Source organism: Pygoscelis adeliae, unplaced genomic scaffold, assembly GCF_000699105.1.
Source record: "Pygoscelis adeliae isolate BGI_AS28 unplaced genomic scaffold, ASM69910v1 Scaffold14, whole genome shotgun sequence".
Taxonomy (NCBI): domain Eukaryota; kingdom Metazoa; phylum Chordata; class Aves; order Sphenisciformes; family Spheniscidae; genus Pygoscelis; species Pygoscelis adeliae.
In genome coordinates this window covers 10,690,346-10,712,681 of record NW_008825109.1, presented here as the reverse complement: position 1 = coordinate 10,712,681, position 22,336 = coordinate 10,690,346, and the positions used below count along the sequence as shown (strand labels likewise).

Genomic DNA, 22,336 nt, shown 5'->3' with positions numbered 1-22,336 from the left:
CTAGCTTTTTCTTGCAGATTTTTTTCTTTTATAAAATGCAGGTTAGAACTGGTGGCTTTTCGGCCATCTTGCTTTATGAAGACAAAGGTTCTTGTACCTGAGATCTTGAATCTCAATGTCCTGAACTTCAGGCTTAGGCTCCTTTCCATTTCAGACAAAATCTAGGTAAAGGTACGGTACTTGTGCAGAATCTTTTTACTAAGAAATCTTTTTACTGTCAAGCTGAACACTGGGGGATTTGAAGCAAGTAGGTCAAAAGGCGAGCACATCCAAAGCTCATTTATGCATTACTGAAAAGTCACTAAGGAGTATCTTTCTGCCCTGTCCCTTTTAAAGAAGAAGCCATTATACCAAAGCATGAGGTTGAGAGAGTAAAAGTAAGTGACAAAGCTGTTGCACTGTACATTTTTAGCAGCATGAGTTAGGATGGTCCCTTCACCCTTGGGTGGCAATGTCATGAGTGAATACTGCAAGGAAAGACAAATTAGAGCTAGTTATATCTTAATTGTCTCCTAAGGAATTGAATATGTATCATGTAACATTTTCTTAAATCTCTGTGTTATGGAAATGGTAATGACCATTCACTCAAAAGCTCCTAAATGCCAAGTGTTAAGCTGCAGCATTTATTTGCACCTCTGTACACAAACGTATGTTTGTGTATCTATATATGGTTATATCTAGATATACATTTAAAGTGATACCGGCCTTAATTACAAGATATGTCTTCCGCAGACTTTTGGATGGTTAAGTCAGGTTGTTTTACCTATCCTGAATCTCTATTTTTAAATACAGACTACAGACTTTTGAATAAGGAAAAAGTAGTTTAGTTAATTTCAGAAATCTTTGGACTTTGCTTGCAGTAAATGTTCTTTTCATAATACAGGCTTTGAAACTTCTCTGTTTCAGTGTTCCCAGCCTTTTTGTAACCCAGCTTCACACTTGAGAAAATTGGCAGTGATTAATTTTTCTCTGGGAAATTGGTAATTCCTTCCTTCCAAATCAGGAGCCTTAAAGGAGTATTTTTAAACTGGTTTGAGAAATTAATTGTATAACGCAATGCATTGCCTGCCTGCATGGCAGACACAAGGGGTGTACCTTGTCAGCAGTCTTTGAAGGTGGAAAGAAAATAAAGCGACTTAGATGACGCTTGGGGAATGGTTGTTAGAGAGTGAGATGGAGTGAAGGAGCTGTGAAAGCTTTTGGTTTTCTGGTTTCCTTTTGAAAAGAGCTGTCTAACCTGAGGTATTTTGTAATATGCTGGGAGTTAAGAAGAAATGTGTGCAGATGCTCAAGATACTGCAGACGGGCTGGATGTTTTGAATATGGGAAGAGTAGACAGTGTTGAGATTTGAGTGGGTAATCATCAGCAGAGCTGTGCACAAATGAAGTTTTGTTCAGATTAGGGAATTACTCTGGGGAGATAATGCACGGGGAATGACCGCAGTCATAGGGCCTATGTGTCTTGGGTGATACTGGTGTCTCTAAAGGACAGGGTCCTGGGTTGATACTGTAATACAACGCTGAATTGAGAGGTCTGTGATGACGACAGAGACAGAAAAGGATTGAATCGCTGGAAAAACTTACATAAGAAGTGGTAGTAGAATATAAAGCTTCTGTTTCTAGCCCTGGTCAGATGTAGCATCACCTCTTACACCTTTGGTATAAGACTAAAAATTGAACCAGAAAAACCTGTCAGAACATCTTTTATATGAGGAGAGAAGAATTTGGTATTGAAGAATATTGGTAGTTGTTAATCTTTTAATTTACTTCGGGCAGATGTGTTGAAAGCATTCAGAAATTTAGCACTGTCTAGGTAAGTCCCAGTAAAGATTGGTTAGGAGGTGGGGTGCTGGCAGAGCTGTCAACATGTGTGCTAATGTGTCTTATCAGCTGGTGCTGTGACATAGCGTATGCTTAGGGTCAGTGCTGCTGCGACATGAATGTATTACACGTCACAGTAGATACCTATATGCAGTGTGGAAAAACCAGAGTTTATGTGGAAAGTGTAGCTTTTTATCTAAGCTACAAAATAAAAACAAATAGTAAATTTATAGACAAATAAAAGGGAGGATGGGAGTAAGGAAGGGCGTAAGTGCAACTACTTAAAGCTCGCTCTGTCTTTTAAGAATGCTGCTATTTTCATGTCTAGGTCAATTTTCTTGTGTTCTCCTAGGTTAATGATCCAGGAAGTGAGTTCATTTTTGTTGTTGATTGTGGCGTAACATTATCTAATCACCATTAACAAATGAGATAATGGATCGGTAATTTTTTTGTTCCACATCTTGTTCAAACTGCTTAGCAGTTGTGGGAAAAATTAAACAGACTCAGTAAGGAGAATTTGAGCGATTATGACCCTGTTTTTGAAAAATGTTAAAGCTCACACTGCATGCAAGGGTTCAAGCTGTAGCAGAAATCCTGTATACCCCCTACTGCACGTCAGAGATGAGATTTGATATATACTAAGTTTACCTGGTTTTTATTTTAGATATGACAGTGATGGCTGGTGTCCGCCTTTGCCAGTTCAGACCTACCTACATCAGGGCATGGAGGATGAGCTTGAAGAAGACGATGATCGTGTTCCCACACCTCCCGTCCGAGGAGTAGCTTCATCGCCTGCAATCTCCTTTGGGCAACAGTCAACTGCAACCCTCACGCCTTCTCCACGAGAGGAGATGCAGCCAATGCTTCAAGCCCACCTTGATGAATTAACTAGGGCTTACCAGTTTGATATAGCAAAGCAGACATGGTAAATGTTTGAAGGGGGCACCTGCGGTCTGGGAAATGAAAGCATAATAATAATTTATTCCTTGATGACATAGATATCGGCTGTGTTCAACAACATTTCAGTAATGTTTCCAAAGCAGTAAAATGGAAGAAGAAATAGCAAAACTGTATCTACAGTGTGAAGGCCTTAAACATTAGTAGGTGCTTTTTAAACCTTAATGCTTGGTAATATGTTAAATCTAAAGAATATTCCTCTGGAGTTTTGTATACATTCAACTAAGTAGTTAACACCCACATACTGACAACTTTTATACAGTTCAAAGTACTCTCTTTTGAGGCTGGTAAAAGATGATTTTTTTAGGATTTTCAAAAATATTGAGGTTCTAAATTCCTGATTAAAAATAATGCTAGTCACCTGAAATAGCAATGTAGCAGCTTTTACCCTGTGTCACACGAAAATGAAGCATTTGCATGTCTGACTGTAGTGTGAAATACCATGAAAATTTCTGATTCATAGGGAAAAACCCAGAAATAGCAGGAAGGAAGTTGTTAGAATTTACAAAATGGATCTAGCGTTTTAGTGCGCTTTCTGCCTATTTAAAGGAAAAGCAAGCAAATACCACAGTAACATTTCCCCTGCAAAACAAACAGAAGCAATCTCTTCAGGGACTGAAAAAGAACTTGTCAGCTGCACCAGGCTGGGGATACGGTGAAGGTCAGTTGCTTTCTGGATGTTCCCTAAGCCGCAGTTGTCCTTTTACAACTTTTCTATCCAGACAAAGCCCGTGAATCTCGGAGGAGAGGAGCAGAGCTAGTTACTGAATGGCGCGCTGCCAGCGGAGGAGCAGCCTTTCTTTGCTGGTAAATAAAGCCACAAAGTTATTCAGCTTGAGCTACCATAAATAGATCAGGCAGGTAGGCAGGCGGTGCCAAATCAAAGCCAGCTGTTTTCCCTGGACACCGTCGAAGCCTCGAGCCTTGTCTGCAATCTGCACTTAATCAACAGGGTACTTTGGTCCCGCTGCAGTGTCACGCTGCCAAGCACGGACCCCGGCCTGCCTGTGGGACAGACCCAAATCCCAGGCAGCAGCTAGACCTGGCCTTTTGAAGGTAGCTGACTTCTGAGCCAGCACACAGATGCATACCCTGTCTGCGCGGTCAATCGCTGCTGCATTTTGCAGCTGTTACCCTTTCTATGCCCTACAAACTGTGGGTGCCAGTCTGGGAGCGGATAACGTGGTAGGACTCTGTAGCAAAGCCTCTTGCAGCTGACAGGAAAGGTCTTGCTCCCTTTCTGAAGAAATGAAAATTGATTGGGAACTTTCATAATGTGCTTAGGAATATACAGATTTTAATGTCGCTCTTGTGTAAGGTCACAAGAACCTGAAATTCTGAAAAAAAAAATAGAAGAGAGAACCTGTATTTTCATACTAGGAGTTTATAGCGGGTATTAGGGTAAATATTGAGAGTTGCAAATACAAATTATTTTTGCAGCAGTTGTGACATGGAATTGTTTAATGCTTTGATATTGTCTGGCTGGACAGATACCATGCTGTTCCACAAGTGCAGTTCAAAGTCAGTGGAAAGTCCTCCATTGTCTTAAGCGGGAAGAAAGATTTCTTAGTTTTCTTTTCACAAAGTTAACCTGTCCAGTGTAGAGGGGGGGAAAACAAAAGAACAAGATGAGACCTTTCAGATAGGATACTGTAGGAGTAACGGAAGAGAAATATAGAGACCAGCCAACTAGAAATTTAAGAAAGAGCACATTAGAGATTACTGGAAAAGTACATAATCATTATGGCCTTGATCCAGCAAATCACTTAAGTATATGCTTAACTACAAGTACATGAGGAATTGACTTCAATTGTTCTATCACATGCTTAACATTAAGCATATACTTAAGTATTTTGCTTGATTGGGAGCTAATCACACTGTTTATTGAGGGTTAGTTAGATGGTAGTGCCCTTTAGCTCAGTGTTTTGAACACTGCATAGTTAAGAACCTGCTGTCCAGGCAGAAAAGTATTCAAGAACTGCTAATCAGCAGGGGGTTGTATATCAGAAGGGAAACATTTGTTCTGCAAATAAGCTTCAGAATAAGCAATAATTTAAAATCTACACCAAGGTGGAGAGAGATTCCAATGGTACATAACATTTACCGTGACATTCTCGGATCCGATAGATTTACATTATGGAAAAAAAAAAAGACTGTTTGAATAAAGATAATTACTGCACTTATGAAGTATAGGCAATAATACAGCGCAAAGTTTTCATCAAAAATATATTAGAGCTAGGTGACCAAACAGGTGACAGTTGTAATTTTTTCTGTTATGCTGGTGTCCAAGCAAGAGACCAGCAGAATCCTGGATCCCAATGTGCTGCCGACTCGAATCAGGTCATGGTACCTCATGAAGAGACACCCAAAGATTCCCACGTGCCTAAGTTAGCAGTTTCAAGTGTGGTACATGCTCTTATGCCAAGGCCAGTCATGCCTGGGTCCCCTGGCACAGCTTGCTGTGTACCTGTACTGCTGCATTGAAAGCTGATGGTTGTTCTTTTCCTCTCTAGCCTCTCAGAGGCCGCGCAAATGAAACTCCAAGTCCCATGCTTGCCTTTGGCTATTTAGCTATCCTGTGGGTGTTTTTTTATCTTTGTTTTTCTTTTTTTAATTCTGATGATTGCTTCATGCAGTAATTTCACACATGCATGCCCTAATATTGCTGCAATTAAATCAATTAAACTACTTGGAATAAAGCAAAATAAAAAGGCCTCGCTGATAATGGGTTCATTGGACTTGAAAATTTCTTCTGTCCTACTGGCCATTACCTCCTCTTTGGGGTGAGTTCTGCTTAAGAGCACTGAGTCTGTTTAAGCAGAAGGAATGAAATTTAATTTGGCTCAACGTGTGATTTGCAAGGTGGAATATTGGGTGAGACACTTGTATGCGAGGTTGGGATTCAGAATTGTGCTTTTCCATGGACTTCCTGCCTGATTTATGTAGCCTCTGTCTACATTGTTCCTCATCTGTAAAAGGACAATCTTCAGCTTCCCCATCTTACAGGAGGGGAAGTAAATTTAAGACTGGAAAGTGCTCAGGTACTCTGGTATTAGAAGCTATGGTGAATAACTGAACTGACTTTTCTTGATCTTGACCTAACAAGCACATTTTGTGAATCTACTTCAGGACTTATTGAAAGGCTTATCTTCTACTGACCACAGGGTACAAAGTCTCATCCATTCTGATGACGTTTTCCTGTTTGTTTGTGTAGGCACATCCAAAGCAATACACAACCTCCTCAGGCTCCAGTTCCGCCCCTAGGATATGTATCTGGAAACCTTATTTCAGATTTGGAAACAGATGTTCCAGATGACGATGATGATGAGGATGATATTGAAGAAGAAGCTGTAGAAATCAGTAGGCCACTAAGAGGTCTAGAGCATACTCCAGGCTCCAGTATGGACAATCTAGACAGCTCTGTGACAGGTAACCAAACACAGTTAACAGTGACACCAACTTGTTCCTAACAGTAAAATACATCATCAATCAAACACTTTCTAAGTGAAAATTTATTCCACTCTATTTCTGTAACATTTAGAATGCGTTAATATTAAACACTAAAGTTAAAGAAGGATTTGAAAATACTTTGCTTTGCTGCAAAATGATAAGAAAATTCATGAATTTTAAAAAGCTTTAAAGACTTGAAAGAAAACTCAATTATATCCTAGCTTTCATGAAAAGTTCAGTCTACTGGAGAAGCAAGCCACTTACTTACATAAAAAGGAGGGGCAAGACTTTGGCTTAGGAATATATATTTCATAAATCAGGAACAGCATAAAAATGTCATCTTAAAGCACTTTTAGATATTTTGCTGGGTAAATGCTTTCGCAGATGAACACAGGGAAGTTAAAAGACTTCAGAATAAAGGTAGTTAGATCAACACAACATTTATTTGTAGAGTAAATACAACATTTATGTAGGAAAAGGTGTATTTTGAACCTACTTTGTATTGCTGAATTTAGCAATTGTTCCCTTTCAGTGAAGATACTTAATTATTCTGACACTCCTTCCTTCACTGATTCTCACCCTTTGCGTGCCTTGGAAAGTTACCAAGGGGTAGCTTGGTACCCCTTGGTACCAAGGGGATCATCAAAGGGGACCTAGAAAGGCATGCTAAACTAATGCACGGAATCTGAATGAATAAAATTGCTGTTGATGAAATGTAGGAAGCAAAAGATATTTTTTGAAAAATGCAGATTTTATATGGACATAATGTACTCTTTGTAAGCATCAGTATATTTCCCTTTAGGTTGAACTCGGGCCTCTATATAAGATACTGTATCCATAATGTACAGCTGTACTGGAGACCCAAATGTACATAGTGTCCATAGCTCATAAAAGCTAGTGGGCGCTTCTTCAGTCTGTGATCTCAGCGGAAGAACACTGAATATTAGTTGTACCTTAAGGGAGACTTGCTCAGTACAACTTACTACCATAGCACCACTGAATTTCGTCTTTTTGTTCTGGACCTTTGAAATTCCAAGGATTTTGCCCCCTTACTTAAACATTGCTACTCTGAAAACACTGCAGGAATATGACAGTGATGGAGCATCAATGCCTGTAATTTTCTTCCTTTTCCCTTGTTGAATTAAATAGTGTATAGCTTAATCCCACTTCCCAGGTTTTCCTTCACCCTAGGGCCAGACTGCTTGCCAATCGAATTAAGATTTAAGTATTGTATCTCTGCTGCTGCGATTTGAAATCCAGATTCAACTGAAGGCCGTAGAGTTGAAGTTTAAATCCCTGAATTGAGAAGGTTAACTTATTAGTGCATGAGTATGTTAAGTCACTTTCCTCGAATTTCGAGTGTAATCTCCTTCAGGCTATAATTCTGCATATTTTTGCATATCTCACTAATGGCTCAGAAGCCTTTCCATTAGGAATGCAGTAACGGTTTTGCACTGGTGATACAGAAATAAATAACCCTCCCCAGGTTGCTATATATTTTCCATTTGGTAGGTATTAATACGTCAATGTTGATATATCTGTAAATCAGAAAACGAATGTTTTTCACATTTGCATTTTCTCCTAATGTTTTGGACCACCCTACCTAGTGCAAAGTAAGGAATAGCTGCATTTCTGCTCCAATTCGCAGACTTCTGTGCTTATTAAAATTTAGCCTTTTATGAGTAACATTCAAGCTTGTTATAATAGTTATAAATCTCATTTAATTATTGGAGTGTTAAATGTTTAATTATTGGAGTGTTAAAAACTTCCTGGTGTATTTTTTTGGAAGAAATTGGGCAGAACCTGGTAATGTAGACTGGGAGTGTACTTAAGGTAAATCTAAATTTCCACCACTATCTTGATGTGGCCTCATCCAGCTGAAAATCAAGGATTTTCTTTTGCTTTTTCTTTTCCTTGTTTAATTACTAGCTGGATCTGTTCTTTGATCTGGTTCACCGCATGACAAGGTGTTTGCCAGCGCTGCAGGAAGGGAATGTGCAGCTGGAAGGGAAGCAAAATGACAGACTGCCCCTGTAGCTTATAGCCAATGCTTAGATTGACTTAAAACAATTAGGAAACTACAGCTTTACAAAAATAGATCGAGAGCGTTAGTCTAAATGATCTGTGAAATGGCAAACTCTTCAAATAACAAAACTACTTCTGTTTTCCTTGGTTACTAAAAAGGCTTTTGCCTTTGATTTTCTGAGGGCTTTTTTGGGGCTCGTTTTTTTTCTAGGGGTGGAAGGAAATTTCTTCTTATACTTGGGGGAATTGTTTCAAAAGAGAATTTTAATTTTTGTGTATCTGTTTCTGTTAACTCTTCCAGGCTGCGTTTACTGGTGTTAAGGAGCGTATATATCAAATTGCATTCATTGTTTCTAAGCTGTTTCGTGTTCTTTAATTTGATTGCTTTTAGAATACTGTAGAACAACTAAATTGTTCTTTCTTGCACTGAGAAAATGTAAGCTACTTCTTTTCATAGGGCTTTTAGTGACTTAAACCAGCATTTTACTAGGAATTTATATACCACGTTTTCACGCCTTGAAACATTATATTAAAAAATGGAGGCAAATGAGAACAGCTGACCTGGATGAAGCGAGATTTCTGTACATTTTGAAGTGTGTCCTGTGAGTTCAGTGTTTGTGAGAAATCTAAATGGACACCCCTTGGTCCAGACTTCCTCCGAATAGAGTTGCTGTACGGTGAGCAGGGCGAGTTTCCTCGCCCTGTACTGTTAGCATGCCTCAGCGATGACTTGAAGATACCCACTCTCAGGGTGAAATGGTACGTTGTTCTTTATGGCTGAGCTGAGACCGAGGTTTTCATCCAACGCCAAATGTGGGATTCTCTGAGGGGAAACACTGGCGCCGTGTGAGCCGAGCTCAAACTGCTAAATTCCTATGAAACCACAGTGTGCTCCTTTAAACTGTTTAAAAGTCAGGTTGTCTTCCAGGCCCTTGAGTTTTAGTTACAGCTAACTGAAGATTCAGCAAGGATTTAATCTGCGCTATTAAGCTTTTCTCTTTGCAGGTGGCAGAGACATAATGTTGACGTGAAAAGAAAGGAGGAATGCACAGTAACTATTTCTTAACATTTTCCAGATATTGCAAAGAAAACTCAAAGGGGGAGGTATAGTTTTGAACGTTTGTGGGATAGAATATGAAATTAAAGCCAAAGTTTTGCTTCGTTCCCAGCACGGTTTGTTAGGATACTGAGTTACTGATTCTGATTAAAAAAAAAAAAAAAGAAGAAAGAACTGAAAAGCAGCTGTAAAACTTCTGCTCACTTGACTTGTAATTCACAATTATTTAGTGTTATTTTTGCTTTCAGAGACACTTTGACATTTTCTTTTTTCTTTTGCCTATGTTTAATGTTTGCCTTTATAATGAATTGCTGTGCAGGGTTATGGCATGAATGGTCATGAAGAGTCTGTTATATGATTCTACTTTAATAGACTTAATTAATTGCACATGATGACTGTATAAGAAATGAATTTGCTTCTCACTGAAATCACCAAGAACAGCACTAGGTTTTGTCAGATCAAAGTATTATGGTTTGGGGGTTTTCTTTGCCCTCTCCTTATCTTCTCCTCCCTCAGCACCACCAGTGAAGCTGCTAGCGAGAGCTGTTGTGTCTTCAGCTCTGGTGCATTTTGACTGAGGGGAGAGATACGCCCATTAACTAGCACGGAAATTAGAACAAGCCCTCTTCTACCTAACTGATACAAACTGATATTCAGATCAAAGTATTATGGTTTGGGGGTTTTCTTTGCCCTCTCCTTATCTTCTCCTCCCTCAGCACCACCAGTGAAGCTGCTAGCGAGAGCTGTTGTGTCTTCAGCTCTGGTGCATTTTGACTGAGGGGAGAGATACGCCCATTAACTAGCACGGAAATTAGAACAAGCCCTTTTCTACCTAACTGATACAAACAGAGATACAGTACCACTGTAAATGGATAACAATTTTTTTTTTCAATAGAATTATATGGATCCGAAACTATAAAGATTTCCATAGGTTTTATAGCTCAGCAAGGAAGAAAATCCCTTATTTGGCATGTTTTGGTCTTGATTAAAAGAATCACTGATCACTGTCTGTATGGTAAAAGTTGCTCATTCATTGTGTCTGAGCACAAATGGAATAATTCTTGAAAACTACACAAAATCATTTTCATGAGCCATATTTTACCATGGCAGAGTTCAATATTTATATTGATTTGCTTAGGGATACCTATTGCAAAAGATTCTATTTTATAAGCAGTTAGACAGATTGCATTTAATAGGAAGAATGTGTTCCATGGATTAAATATGTGCTCAGAAAATAGGAAACTGCTACTTTTTGTATCTCATAAAAATGGTAATGCAACAATTAGCAGGGTCATATTATAAAGCACAGACTTTACTCTAGCTTAATGGATCTAGGGATATGCATTCATCAGCAAGGATGGATTTAGCATAAAACGACATGTAAATGAATTGATGACTGATCATAAATTAATTTTAGTGCTGAAGAAGTAATAGAGACACAGCAAGATGCCACTTTATCATAGTATTTTACTGCTCAGCAACATTTGAGCAACTACTTAATGTTCTGTGTGCATTTCTTTTCTAACAGCTTGAATAAATTTGAGAAATTTTTGTGCCTTTCAGCAATATGGAAACCAAAAAATCTAGAAAGATTGAAATTGCAAACACAAATAAATTTGGCTAAGTGACATAAATTCATTTTTCATTAAATGTTTATGAAGGGCATTAATTATGGTTGGACCTGTGAAATCCCAAATATGTATGTATGATTTTTACCTCCTTTTGTTTAGTGTTTCCTGCTTCAAAATAAACATTTTAAAATGTAAGGGTTTATTTCAGGTGTATACATTTAAATATTTGGGCATTTATGCCCAATATTAGCCCTGTAAGACCAGGTCTGTTTTTTGAAGTGTGATCGTATTTATATTCTGCATTCAGATCCTTCTATTATTCTTTCTTATTTTAATGGTACAATGACTATTGCCCCTTTTATTCCACCATCACTTCGACCAAAATCAATGGACATTCTTTCTTTGTAATCATGACAGTAGTCAGATATATCCAAAAGAGGATAATGTCTTTCTCCTTTACAAAGGCTAAAGGAATTCTGTAACTGACATCAGCTGAAGTAGCATCAGTCCCCAAGGACTTCATCTGTACTTCACAAACATAAGCAGTCTAAGCCTGTTCCATCAAAAACCTGCAGAGGAGCAGGGGCTTAATATTAGCATGCACTTAATGGTCTTGTGAAGGAAAGCACATAAGCATACACATACAAGTCCCAGTGACATCATTTGTTAACTTTAAGCATGCCTGTAGAGTTTGGTGCATACAAAAAAGTATTTAATGGAATTTTCAAAAGTGTTAGGTTTGTTGTGGGCAGCTTTTACTTCACAAGCGCATTAGGGTTTTTTTTTCCTCAAGTAAAGCCAAGAGTACACTTCACAAAGAAAAATAGCATTTTTACTGCCTGCAAAATGCCACTAAAAGCAGTAGCATGCAGTCTACAAGAAGCTAGCACCTCTATTCCCCTCACCTTTCCCTGAGAGCAAAGAAGCTTTCCGTTTGCATTAGCACCAAGAGATATTTTATGGAGCAAGAAAACAGAGTTCAACTTTTCACAGAGTTGATTTTGTTCTGCATAAAGCATTTACTGCTGCTGTCAGCAAGAGTAAAATTTACAGTTGCCAGAAAGCGTAAAAACTCAGATGTGCTCTTGGAAAACACATAGTGAGCTGCATGTAAAGGAGACACTAAAAGCCTGTTTCATTCCATTTCAAAATGCGCAGTTGATCTGAAAGGGACGTCAGCATCTCTTATTCTGCCTTTATTCAGAGAGAAACAAATGTGCATCTGATTTGGAAAACAAGAGGCCAGTGGATGCCTTTAAACAAGCAGTCACCATGTGTGCTACATTAATGCAGCTGTGTGGTGGCCTGAGGTGCCCGGGCTGGGCTCCAGCACTCCCATGCCTTCTGAGCAATGTCCGTACCTCTGGAGGGCAAGTTGTTTATGCAGGGAAGCCGAATAGCTCAGGAACCCATAGAAATAATGTAGAGATTTCACCATTAGCTACCTGGTCAGATACAGCTGTGGGTGCTGTATATGTCTCATGGTAGCTTGCAGACTTTAGCAGTTATGAAGAGTTTTGCCTCTGCTTCCAGCAACCAGAATATCATGGAATCACGGAATGGTTTGGGTCAGAAGGGACCTTTAAAGATCATCTAGTCCAACCCCCCTGCCATGGACAGGAACATCTTCCACTAGATCAGGTTGCTCAAAGCCCGGTCCAACTTCACTTTGAACATTTTCAATGATGGGGCGTCCACAACTTCTCTGGGCAACCTGTTCCAGTGTTTCACCACCCTCATCATAAAATTTTTTTCTTATATTCCATCTAAATCTACTCTCTTTCAGTTTAAAGCTGTTACCCCTTGTCCTGTCACTACAGGCCTTGGTAAATGTCTTTCTCCATCTCTCTTACAAGCTCCCTTTATACATTGAAAAGCTGCAGTAAGGTCTCCCCAGAGCCTTCTCTTCTCCAGGCTGAACAACGCCAACTCTCTCAGACTTTCTTCAAAGGAGAGATATTCCAGTCCTGTGATCATTTTCACGGCCCTCCTCTGGACCCGCTCTAACAGGTCCACGTCTCTCTTGTGCTGGGGACCCCAGAACTGGATGCAGTACTCCAGGTGGGGTCATTGTTTGCTTTAGTTGTCAACTGTGTTGACATCCTCACCCAGTAAAGCTCACATCCCTGCGAGAACTGAGCTATGCGTCCAGCCTGACAGGCAGTCCCTCCTAACACAGCTGCTGGAGGAGAGGGAAAGGGGAAGCCATCCATGGGCAGTGCACTGTTCCTAGCCTTGCTAATGCATGCTGTCCATGGGAATGCAGAGGAGTTCAGGAACAGGGCTTTCCTGTAGGGTTGTTAACCTGAAAAATTGGCAGTCTGACAACAGCACACTACTGATAACTAAAATTTAGCTATTGTTAAGAAAACCTGGCATGTCTGTGAGTGTGTTGAATGATAGGTATATGCACACACCTTGGAGAGAGCATTATGGACTTTTGCAGGTTTTTAGTATATTTGGTACTTAAAATGTGGATTATTTTTTTGGAGTGGATGAACTTCAGTCCAGCCCTTCAAAGAGCACATGAAAAATAGCAACTGTTCCTAGACATACCCCGAAAGCATCCCATCCGAATTATGTGTATTACATGTTGTGTAACAGCTGAGTGACTGGTTAGCAAACAGACAGAGCAATGTGAGCAAATGGAAATTCAAACTTAAGTTCCTTTAAAACATCCGTAGTCTTGTGCCTATGATACTGAAAACCATACATATTCTGTTCAGTATATGTTTTTATATGTGCCTGTGTAGAAAATAGAATGTATCATACAAAACCATCAGGCCCTGAAACTAACAAGATACATGGTAAATTTTCAGCCCAAGTATTGTCCTTTAATATCTGTAGGTCTAGTCATATTTTTATGTTTCATCTTGTGCTTACATATTTTGCAGAATATGTCGATAAGCAATTGTTTGAAAATGTCCTCATCTATAACATTTCATTTTCTTACATCTTCATGAAGTGTTTTATCTGTAGTATCTCTTTTCATACATCATCAATAACTGTTGCTAAGCCTTCTTACTCTCCATTCTCTACGATGTCCTATCACACTTTGATTGTTAGTTCAGAAACTGCCTTCGCAGAGGAAATTCAGTCTTAGCCTTCGCTTGCCGTTATCTGGGCTTCCTTACATCTGTCTGCATCAGGTCGAGTCTGTTTGGAAAATAACAATTTTATGTGTGCTCTTGGCAAGCAGAATCAAACTCTGTCACTCTCTGTTGCACTTAACACACTTTCTGCCTGTCAGACCTCCATAGACCTCTTCAGTTTCTTTTCTTGTATCTTAGGAGTGCGTGGACTTTTGTTATTATAGCCTGCCACTTTGCTGACATTAAAAGGTTTGGTCACTGCAGCACCACAAAATAATCCATTGTTCTTGGGCTTTGTGGTGCAGCATGCTACTGACTAAATTCCAGTATTCATTTGTTGTACTCATGACTTATTTTTGCAGGATATTTTTAATAGTTGACACCACTGTTAGTTAATTAGCATATCAATTTGGTACTAATAAGCAGGTCATCATTGATTTACTAGTTAACAGTTTTGAACATAATAATACTTTCTTCAACATGGATTAAGAAAAGGCTTTGAAGAACATGACTTACACTGCTACACATCTTATGTACATTTACATAAATTCACCTGTGCTAACTGAATAGTAAAGTCAGGGCCATGATGTATCTCTCCACATGTGTCTTCATATCTTTGAAAACCAGTTCTCTGCAGATTCTCATGGGTTCACTGGGCTGTTTTTTTCGACATATGCATGCCACTGTTTTTAAAAAGCATATTTCAGGTACTTTAAGATAGGTGCCTGTGCTATCTCAGAACAATATGCTGTGTCTACACAGCACTATGCAATGTCATGCAGCAGCTCAGGTCCCAAAAGCAGTCTGGTAGCTCTACATCTCAGCTGGACTTGGTAACTAATTAGCATGGCTGCCCTTTTCCTGGAGGTACTTGGTGCTAGGTACTTGGTGCTAGCTAAGTTTCCTTTGCCTCCTGCTCCACTGCACAGTGTGGAATTACCCTGTGACATTTACCCATGATTTTTAGAAGTACAGAACACCATCAACTCCATCTGAAGCCACAAAAGAAACTGAATTTCGGTACTTTGAAAAAAATCTGAACTGAGCGATAGCTTTTGAAAATACATTGTACTGCCATGTTGGGCGGCTGATTGATGCTTCATGCATTGGAAAAAACAGAAGAAAATATAAATGAAGAGCAAATAAGATGAATCCTTCCTTGACTATTTTGCTCTTTACATTTTAGTTATGTCAAGATTTCTATATTTCTTTCATGTGCTTTTTCTGGTATCTGGTTTTCTGACTGCATTTTTATGATGTTATTATCACTTTCCTCTCCTGCAGTGGTGTTAATCCATAGCTAGAAGGTATCATGAGGCCAGCATTGGCTTAGTGACTGACTCAGTATTAAATCTGAGTATATATTTGCTTTGCTCTTGAATGTTAATTATTTCTAACCTTTTAAAAAAGTAACTTTAATCCACTGGAATGAACTACTTTAGGTCAGCTTTCTTCAGGCCATTAAGATTGCTCATCTATTTTAAGATTTTGATTGCGAAAATGACATAATTCCAGTCTTGTACAGGATAGCTCTTGAAGCCCATGTCTGACTTCAGCCATATCTACTGAGACTTACACTTGTGCTGTCCTAAATTAAGATTTCATTTTGCAAATATCAAACTAGGTACTGATTTTTAATAAGTCAAGTAAAAAAAAATCACATTCATTTCAATCCTAGGGAAAATCTATTAACTTTCAAAAGAATTTATTATGGAGCCTTCACATTTGTAGAGAATATGTATCATTTTGTTTACAGGATCAAAGCAACACGGAGCAAGCTATGAATGAGATCCCGCTTAGCTTTGATAGTGTTCTTTTATACCAAGCTCTGTCAGATAAACTTTGGGTTTCCTGTTGTGAAAGGACATATTAAGTGGGTCTTTAAGCTTTAGATGAATACTGCTCTTTGGTACCAAGCTCTGCCAAATGAATTTTGGGTTTCCTATTGAGAAAGGACATATTAAGTGGGTCTTTAAGCTTTAGATGATCAAAAAATATCAAATGTGCACAACTCACTAGACCCCTACATTTGTTTTTAGGTTCAATGGTAAATGGATGGGGTTCTGCGTCTGATGAGGACCGTAACTTTTCTAGTCATAGATCTAGTGTAGGTAGCTCCTCAGATGACTCGATCTTTACCAGCGGCAGTTTTGCACAAGCACTGGTTGCAGCAGCAGATAAAGCTGGTTTTAGGCTGGATGGAACCAGCCTGACAAGAACAGGTTTGTAGACTCAAAGTTGATGCTTTCTGCATGAAGGGTGTCTCTGCCCATTCTTCTCTTCCTTTCAGTGAACCTGCGTCTCACACTTGTCTAACATGCATGGAATAAGGTGGATGGAGATATTTTTATCGGTATATTTTAAATGAAACCTTGCATTATGTTTCATTTTTAGTGATTTGAAGTAATGAATAGCACAAGCTTTTGATCTGCACCTTCAATCTGCTACAGTTTCCCTCTGTGCTGACTCTGCTATAGATTTACTGACATACGCTCCGTTTAATATTTTGGTGAAGAGATCACTAATTCTGCCATGCAGTCTTTGATGATTTCATTTTTTGCAAAATCTCCTCACAATCATTCACATTTCCAGTGATGAACGTCATGTTTAAACTATTATCTCCATCCCTGCTCTTCTGTTGCATCTCTTCTTGCAAAAGTGTATTTTTCTGTCAAGTTTTTCTAAGCATGGGGGGAATTGGTGTGCTTTTATTGTTAACAATACAAACTGTTTAAAAGCTTTATTGATAGTTGATTTAACAAATACTTAATTCAATAAGTTAATATATCTTGATAAAATTTAATTTTAATTATGACAACTGAATCTGCCAAGCTAAATGTAACAAAGGTAAAGTGACTATTGCTTTTGAAAACAGCCAATCTTCTAAAGTGAATTAATGAAAAGTAAACATAATTTAGTTCATATTTTTAAAGCTCCATATATTTAATTTCTAGCAAAAAAAGATAAGTAGAAATGTTTTTTAAGTATTCTGGCAAAAAGAATGTATTTGCATTTGCTTAGTCTTATCAAAATAGCAAAAATAACTAATTATTTAAATCCACAAACCTAATAGCAAAGTATGAACTTGGGTCATATTTTTGTTATGCTTTCTCAGCTGATTCCTGCCCACAGGTCCCATAATGTTCCTATCATTTAAAATTTTTTACTCTATCTTCAAGCAAAACAGTGTGCATTTATGAGAAATGTTTCTGCATCTTAGGGCTGAAAACCGCAGGCTTTCTGCATGCAATGACTTCATGGCAAACACTGCCTTTTAGGAATGTTAGGAATGAAGAAAAGAATCGATGGCAAAGTCCTATGTCACCAACAAACTACAGAGTGAACAGATACAGCTTTTCTCAAATCACTGGGACTTTTGCCATTGACTTTGGTCAGACATAATCATCCTTAAAAGACAGTTATTTCACCCTTAAAAGTAGCTAAAACCCTCACTTGCTTCTTACACCAGTGGAAAATTGACTGAGTAGATCTGTCTCATCATTTGAAAAAAACAAAGCAAAACAAAACAAAAACTGATGTAGACCTTCACTCATCTACTACGGGCACATTTGGCCAAACTATAATTTAAAATGTACTGTTTCGCTTGAAAAGTCTCCTAAACAGTCTTGAATGAAAGGAGAAAATCCTTCCCAACCTTTTTTTGTGTGTGTTGTTCTTGGCCTCAGTAAAAGTTAATGCAAAGATTCATCTGAAGTTAATGTCACTTGTATCAGGCCATTGAGAAGTACAGTTTCCACACACATAACAAAAGTAAATGGACACACAAACACATATACACTTTTAAATAAATATAATTTCTTATTGTAGCTATGTAAATGGAAAGTACAAGGAAAGGATGGGAGCCCTCTTGTCAGTTATATTTTCCTAGCTTAATTAGGCCACAAATGCACTTAAACTGAGTACTTTCATGTAATTCCTTGGACAGACTGTTAGAATTTAGGGTACAACAAATTAGCAACGGTTGTGGTAGAGTCTATGATTATTACCTCCTTACTCTATTAATGATCCAGCAGGCAAAATGGAAACAAAATAAAACCCACAGGTAAACAAATAGCCCTCCCCTCTTTTCCTCACAAAAACTTCAGCAAATGGAAATAACTCCCCAGTGCTTACTGCAGTTTCATCACGATATGATACCTCCCAGGGTAGCATGGATCAATCAGACATGCCTATTACAGACCTGTTGTACCACAGCAACCCCCCATTGTGCAAAATGGTGTCTCGTAGTGGAGAAGCAGCAGTATTATTTCTGTTCATGGCTCTGGAGGGAGTCTGAAGGTCCTGGCTCTTCACTCCTTTGCAGTCTGGACAGATATTTTCACCCCATCAGAACAGCTGTGAAATATTCTTACTGATATGAAAGGAGAAGTCCAATTTGCTAGCCTCACGTGGGTGCGTTTGATCGCCAAGCATAAGAGGCACTGGTAAATCCAGGCACAAGGTGTCTCTCCTGCCAGACGCTTTGATTCCAGTTTCTAGAAGCCATCATGTGATTTGCCATGAAGTTCAGACAGTTTTCCTTTTTAACGCCCTTGGGAAATTAGTGGATTCATCCTTGTCTCCACTTATACACACTAAATCTACTGCAGAGAGTCTGGCACTGCTCAGCAGTTCTTACTGGAAGGGCTGCATACAAATACAAGATGCTGTAATATGTTATTAGGTGCATTGAAAAATGTGTTTTGGGAGCCTGCACATCATTTGTGTTTGCCCTGTTTCTGATTTAGGTCACTGCTATTTATTTTCCCTCATTTTCGTGGAGGGATAAAAGAGAGAATGTTTGGTGTCTATTTCTTTTTCAAACCAACATTCTGAATGAATAATCACATTTCTTTAGTCAACAGAATAAGTGTGAAGAATCTTCATCCTGGACTCACTAGTTGCACTTGCATGTTGCGAGTTTATTTTTGCAAAACATCTGTGCACTGTGCTGTGAGCTAGGATGGAATTTCAGGCTCATATCTGAATTTCTTTGCATTAGCAGTCTTTTTTTTATTTTTAAATGAAATTTTAATATTTTTTCTGTGTTCATCTGCTGTTTTATCCTTATCTATGAAACAAGGGCTTGATCACTTCTTTGTCTGGCTGCAGCTGTGCCAGCTATAGAGGTTAATGTTTCCAGCCTTCCCCCAAATGCTTATTACTGCTTTCTCCCAGCTCCAGAATTAGCTGCTTGGGTGGGCGTTCTGAAACCCATTTCAGATAAAATGAGCCAGGTTAGCAAAGGTATATTTTTCATACTGTTTAAGTTCAATTCGGCTTATTTTGGTAGAGGAGAGTTAGGGAATGTCCACATAAGGGGTTCAAACGTGGTAACTTCCAATAGCCGGCAGTGACATGCAGCTGGGAGACAAGCTTGCCCAAGAGCATTGTCCTCCTCAAGGTGCACGTCAGTCAGAAGGTAGAAGATCAAGCCCGAGACAGTCAGGAAATCTCTGAACTCAGATACTGAGATGTTATTCTAATATGTATGTATTAATATGAAACACCATGTTAGAGAGATTATGGCTACTTTTTTTCACTTTGCCCTCTTTGCACTGGGAATATTTCAAATAGTGTAGTGGGTAGCATATTACTCCTGATTAGGCTTATCTAGATCAGGTCGTATGTGACGGTATGTTGGAAGTAAGCACATCTGTTGAAAAGTTTTACTAGAAAACTTAACTCACAGCAGGGTAGACCCTGGTCTAAGTTAGCCAGAAGATAAAAAAGCTCCTTACTAGCTTGGGGACAATTGGCCAGAAAAATAACAAACGGCCATTTTGCCACTTTCCATCAACTCTTACACCATTTAGGCCTACAGTAGCACTGAAAGAGCAGAAGTTCTGACTGGCTTACACATTTTCCACTGCAGATAGGATTCAAACAAGTAAGAATTTTAAGTACCAATTCAAACAAATTAAAATGTTAACATTCCCAAGATACTTGGCAAGAATGACATACAGATGAAAAAAAGGAAGTAAAAGACGGTGATCTTTAGTTTTCATCAGTTATTATTAAACAATAAGCCTAGTTAAGTTAATGGAATAAAAATATCAAAATAAGAGGAAGTGAATATAGTAAATGAACTGTGCTCCCATGGTTCCTGTCGTGATGCTTTTAATGATCTGCTCCATAGAACAGCATCAAAGTTGGTTTTTTTTAAGAGAAATCACGTAGCTTGATTAGTCTATCTATAGATAGAAAATCCTGAGGAATAAATTCAGTCAGAATACATTATTTTTTTAACATATAAAAATACTGAAAATGAACAGGAAAATTTTAGCATTTAAATATACCCCCATCTTTATTTCTTGGGAAAAGACAGCCTTTAAGTATACAAACCTACACTGCTACATAGCTTGCAAAATCAGTTATGTTTATCTCACTGGAGTTACTCCAGATATACAGTCCATATGGGAGCCTCTAAAATGAGAATCTCGCTCGGCAAACGTGAAGGTGGAAGGCAGGAGGAGATAAATTTGATATGATTGTAGAACTGTTTTCCTTCCCTGCTCAAGGCTGAGGAGTTGTTATGACACATCTGTTCAGCATACAGAGCAGGTAGAAGTTATATGGCATACAGTAGTTTTATCACAACAGATGGAATGATTTTAATTATAAAAGTTAAAGACTAAAGAATGCCAAGTTTCTCACTGCGCTTGTTGTGGTGTGTCTTAAAGCAGTTGTCATCAGTGGGTACCTCGAGGGGAACACTTGCTTGCCTCTGAGAATTAGACCAGATTTAATGTTTCAGAACAGACATTAATAGAACAGCCCATTTCAAGGCAATAACATTTTGTCATCTGGTTTCTCTTCTTTTTAGGCAAAGCATACCCTTCCTCCCAAAGACCTCGGCCGAGCAGTCCTTTTTCTACTGACAGCAACACCAGTGCAGCTGTCAATCAGAGTCAGAGGCCGAGGCCCACTAAAAAACACAAGGGAGGACGGTTGGACCAACCCCCCTTGCCTCATCGTAGGGAGGGAATAACAGATGGTAAGTGTTGTGGTGTGAAGTCCCTGATGATAACCTACAACATGCAGGTGTGCAGAATGGGAGAACGTAAAGCAATCTTTTAAGGAATATATGTTACGGTGAATTATTTGTTTGGTGAAGTAGGGTCCCCAGGTTGCCACATGAGCAATATTGCAATGCTAGCAATTTTGGAGCTTGGTTAAATGAGTCTTCAAGGAGTTTTCTTTGTTTCAGCTCTGAATGTGTTAGCATCTCTTAGGTTTTCTCAGATCTCAATATAAATCTTACCCAAAAATGACTACATTGCACATGGGCTGACATTAAAAAAATGGCCTGTGGGTAATTTTACATAAAATGAAAGTAGCCTCCACCAGCAGTAGAGGTATGCTGTGAATCCCTAAGGACAAGTGTAGAGCCAGTCCCACAATACCCTGTTTGGTTTGTGCTGTTTTTGACAGCCACCCAACAGCTATAGCAATACATGCCACACTTTTCTCAAGATTCTGCCTCATGTCTTGTCCGTGCTGCTTCATTCCTGACATCCACTGACCTCAATAACTTTGTTTCCCTCTTTGACATCTCCACTTCTCTCTGACCACTGCTTCTGATCTGGAAATTTCAGGCATGTCTGTTCTGCTCTTCTAATGACTAAGTTAAGTCTTCCATTATCTTTGTCTACCCCCTCTTGAGTTTGGCAAAAGGCGCAATTGCTGCCTGTTACTCCTTGAGGAGGACTGGGTAGGAAGGTGGCCGGCTGGCTACCTCCCCTTCATTTCTTCTGATCTCTGGCCTGGCCCCTGTAGGTGTTGAAATGATCAGAGGGGAGATGCAGACAAATGGATAAACAGCATTAAAGGAACGACTAAGGATATCTGTAATGCCATGCAGATGGAGACATGATCACTTTCCTCACGCTGACCTCTTTTTCAGTGTTCAAAGCGGGGAAATTCTGAGAGCTAGGCTGTCCTACCTGCCTCAGTGGCCCTCATAACACTATCTGGATCACAGGAGTGGGTGTGATGCCAGTGAGTCTATCTCCTAATCTTAAGTACATCCTGACAAATCTTCCAGTGTATGGGAAAGGTGTAAAAATAAAAAAAAAATTACTTTAGATTTTAGTATAAACATCCTCCTTAGTCTAGTAAAAATTACTTGAGAAAGATAGAATCATAGAATATCTCGAGTTGGAAGGGACCCATAAAGATCATGAAGTCCAGCTCTCTTCATTATCTTCTTTGGACAGGTAACGTAATAAATTTGATAGAGAGTATATTTAGTTTGGTTTATTTACAATGTGCTGTTTATTACTCTAGGCACATGTAGATTAACAGCTTGCAAGGTGGACTGTGGCCACTAAAACCACCAGAACTCTCCTCTTAGTCATGTT

The 22,336-nt window shown here is 38.9% G+C and overlaps 1 protein-coding gene across 1 annotated transcript in view; it reads left to right on the top strand.

The window, feature by feature from the left end:
* Positions 1 to 22,336, top strand: part of ROBO2 (roundabout, axon guidance receptor, homolog 2 (Drosophila)) — a 623,567-nt gene that overhangs the window by 392,082 nt on the left and 209,149 nt on the right. Inside the window, exons 24-26 of the mRNA XM_009327889.1 lie at positions 2,486 to 2,746; positions 5,993 to 6,207; positions 20,800 to 20,970. Of these exons, the coding sequence (XP_009326164.1) occupies positions 2,486 to 2,746; positions 5,993 to 6,207; positions 20,800 to 20,970 (647 nt within the window). The remainder of the gene's footprint in view (positions 1 to 2,485; positions 2,747 to 5,992; positions 6,208 to 20,799; positions 20,971 to 22,336) is intronic.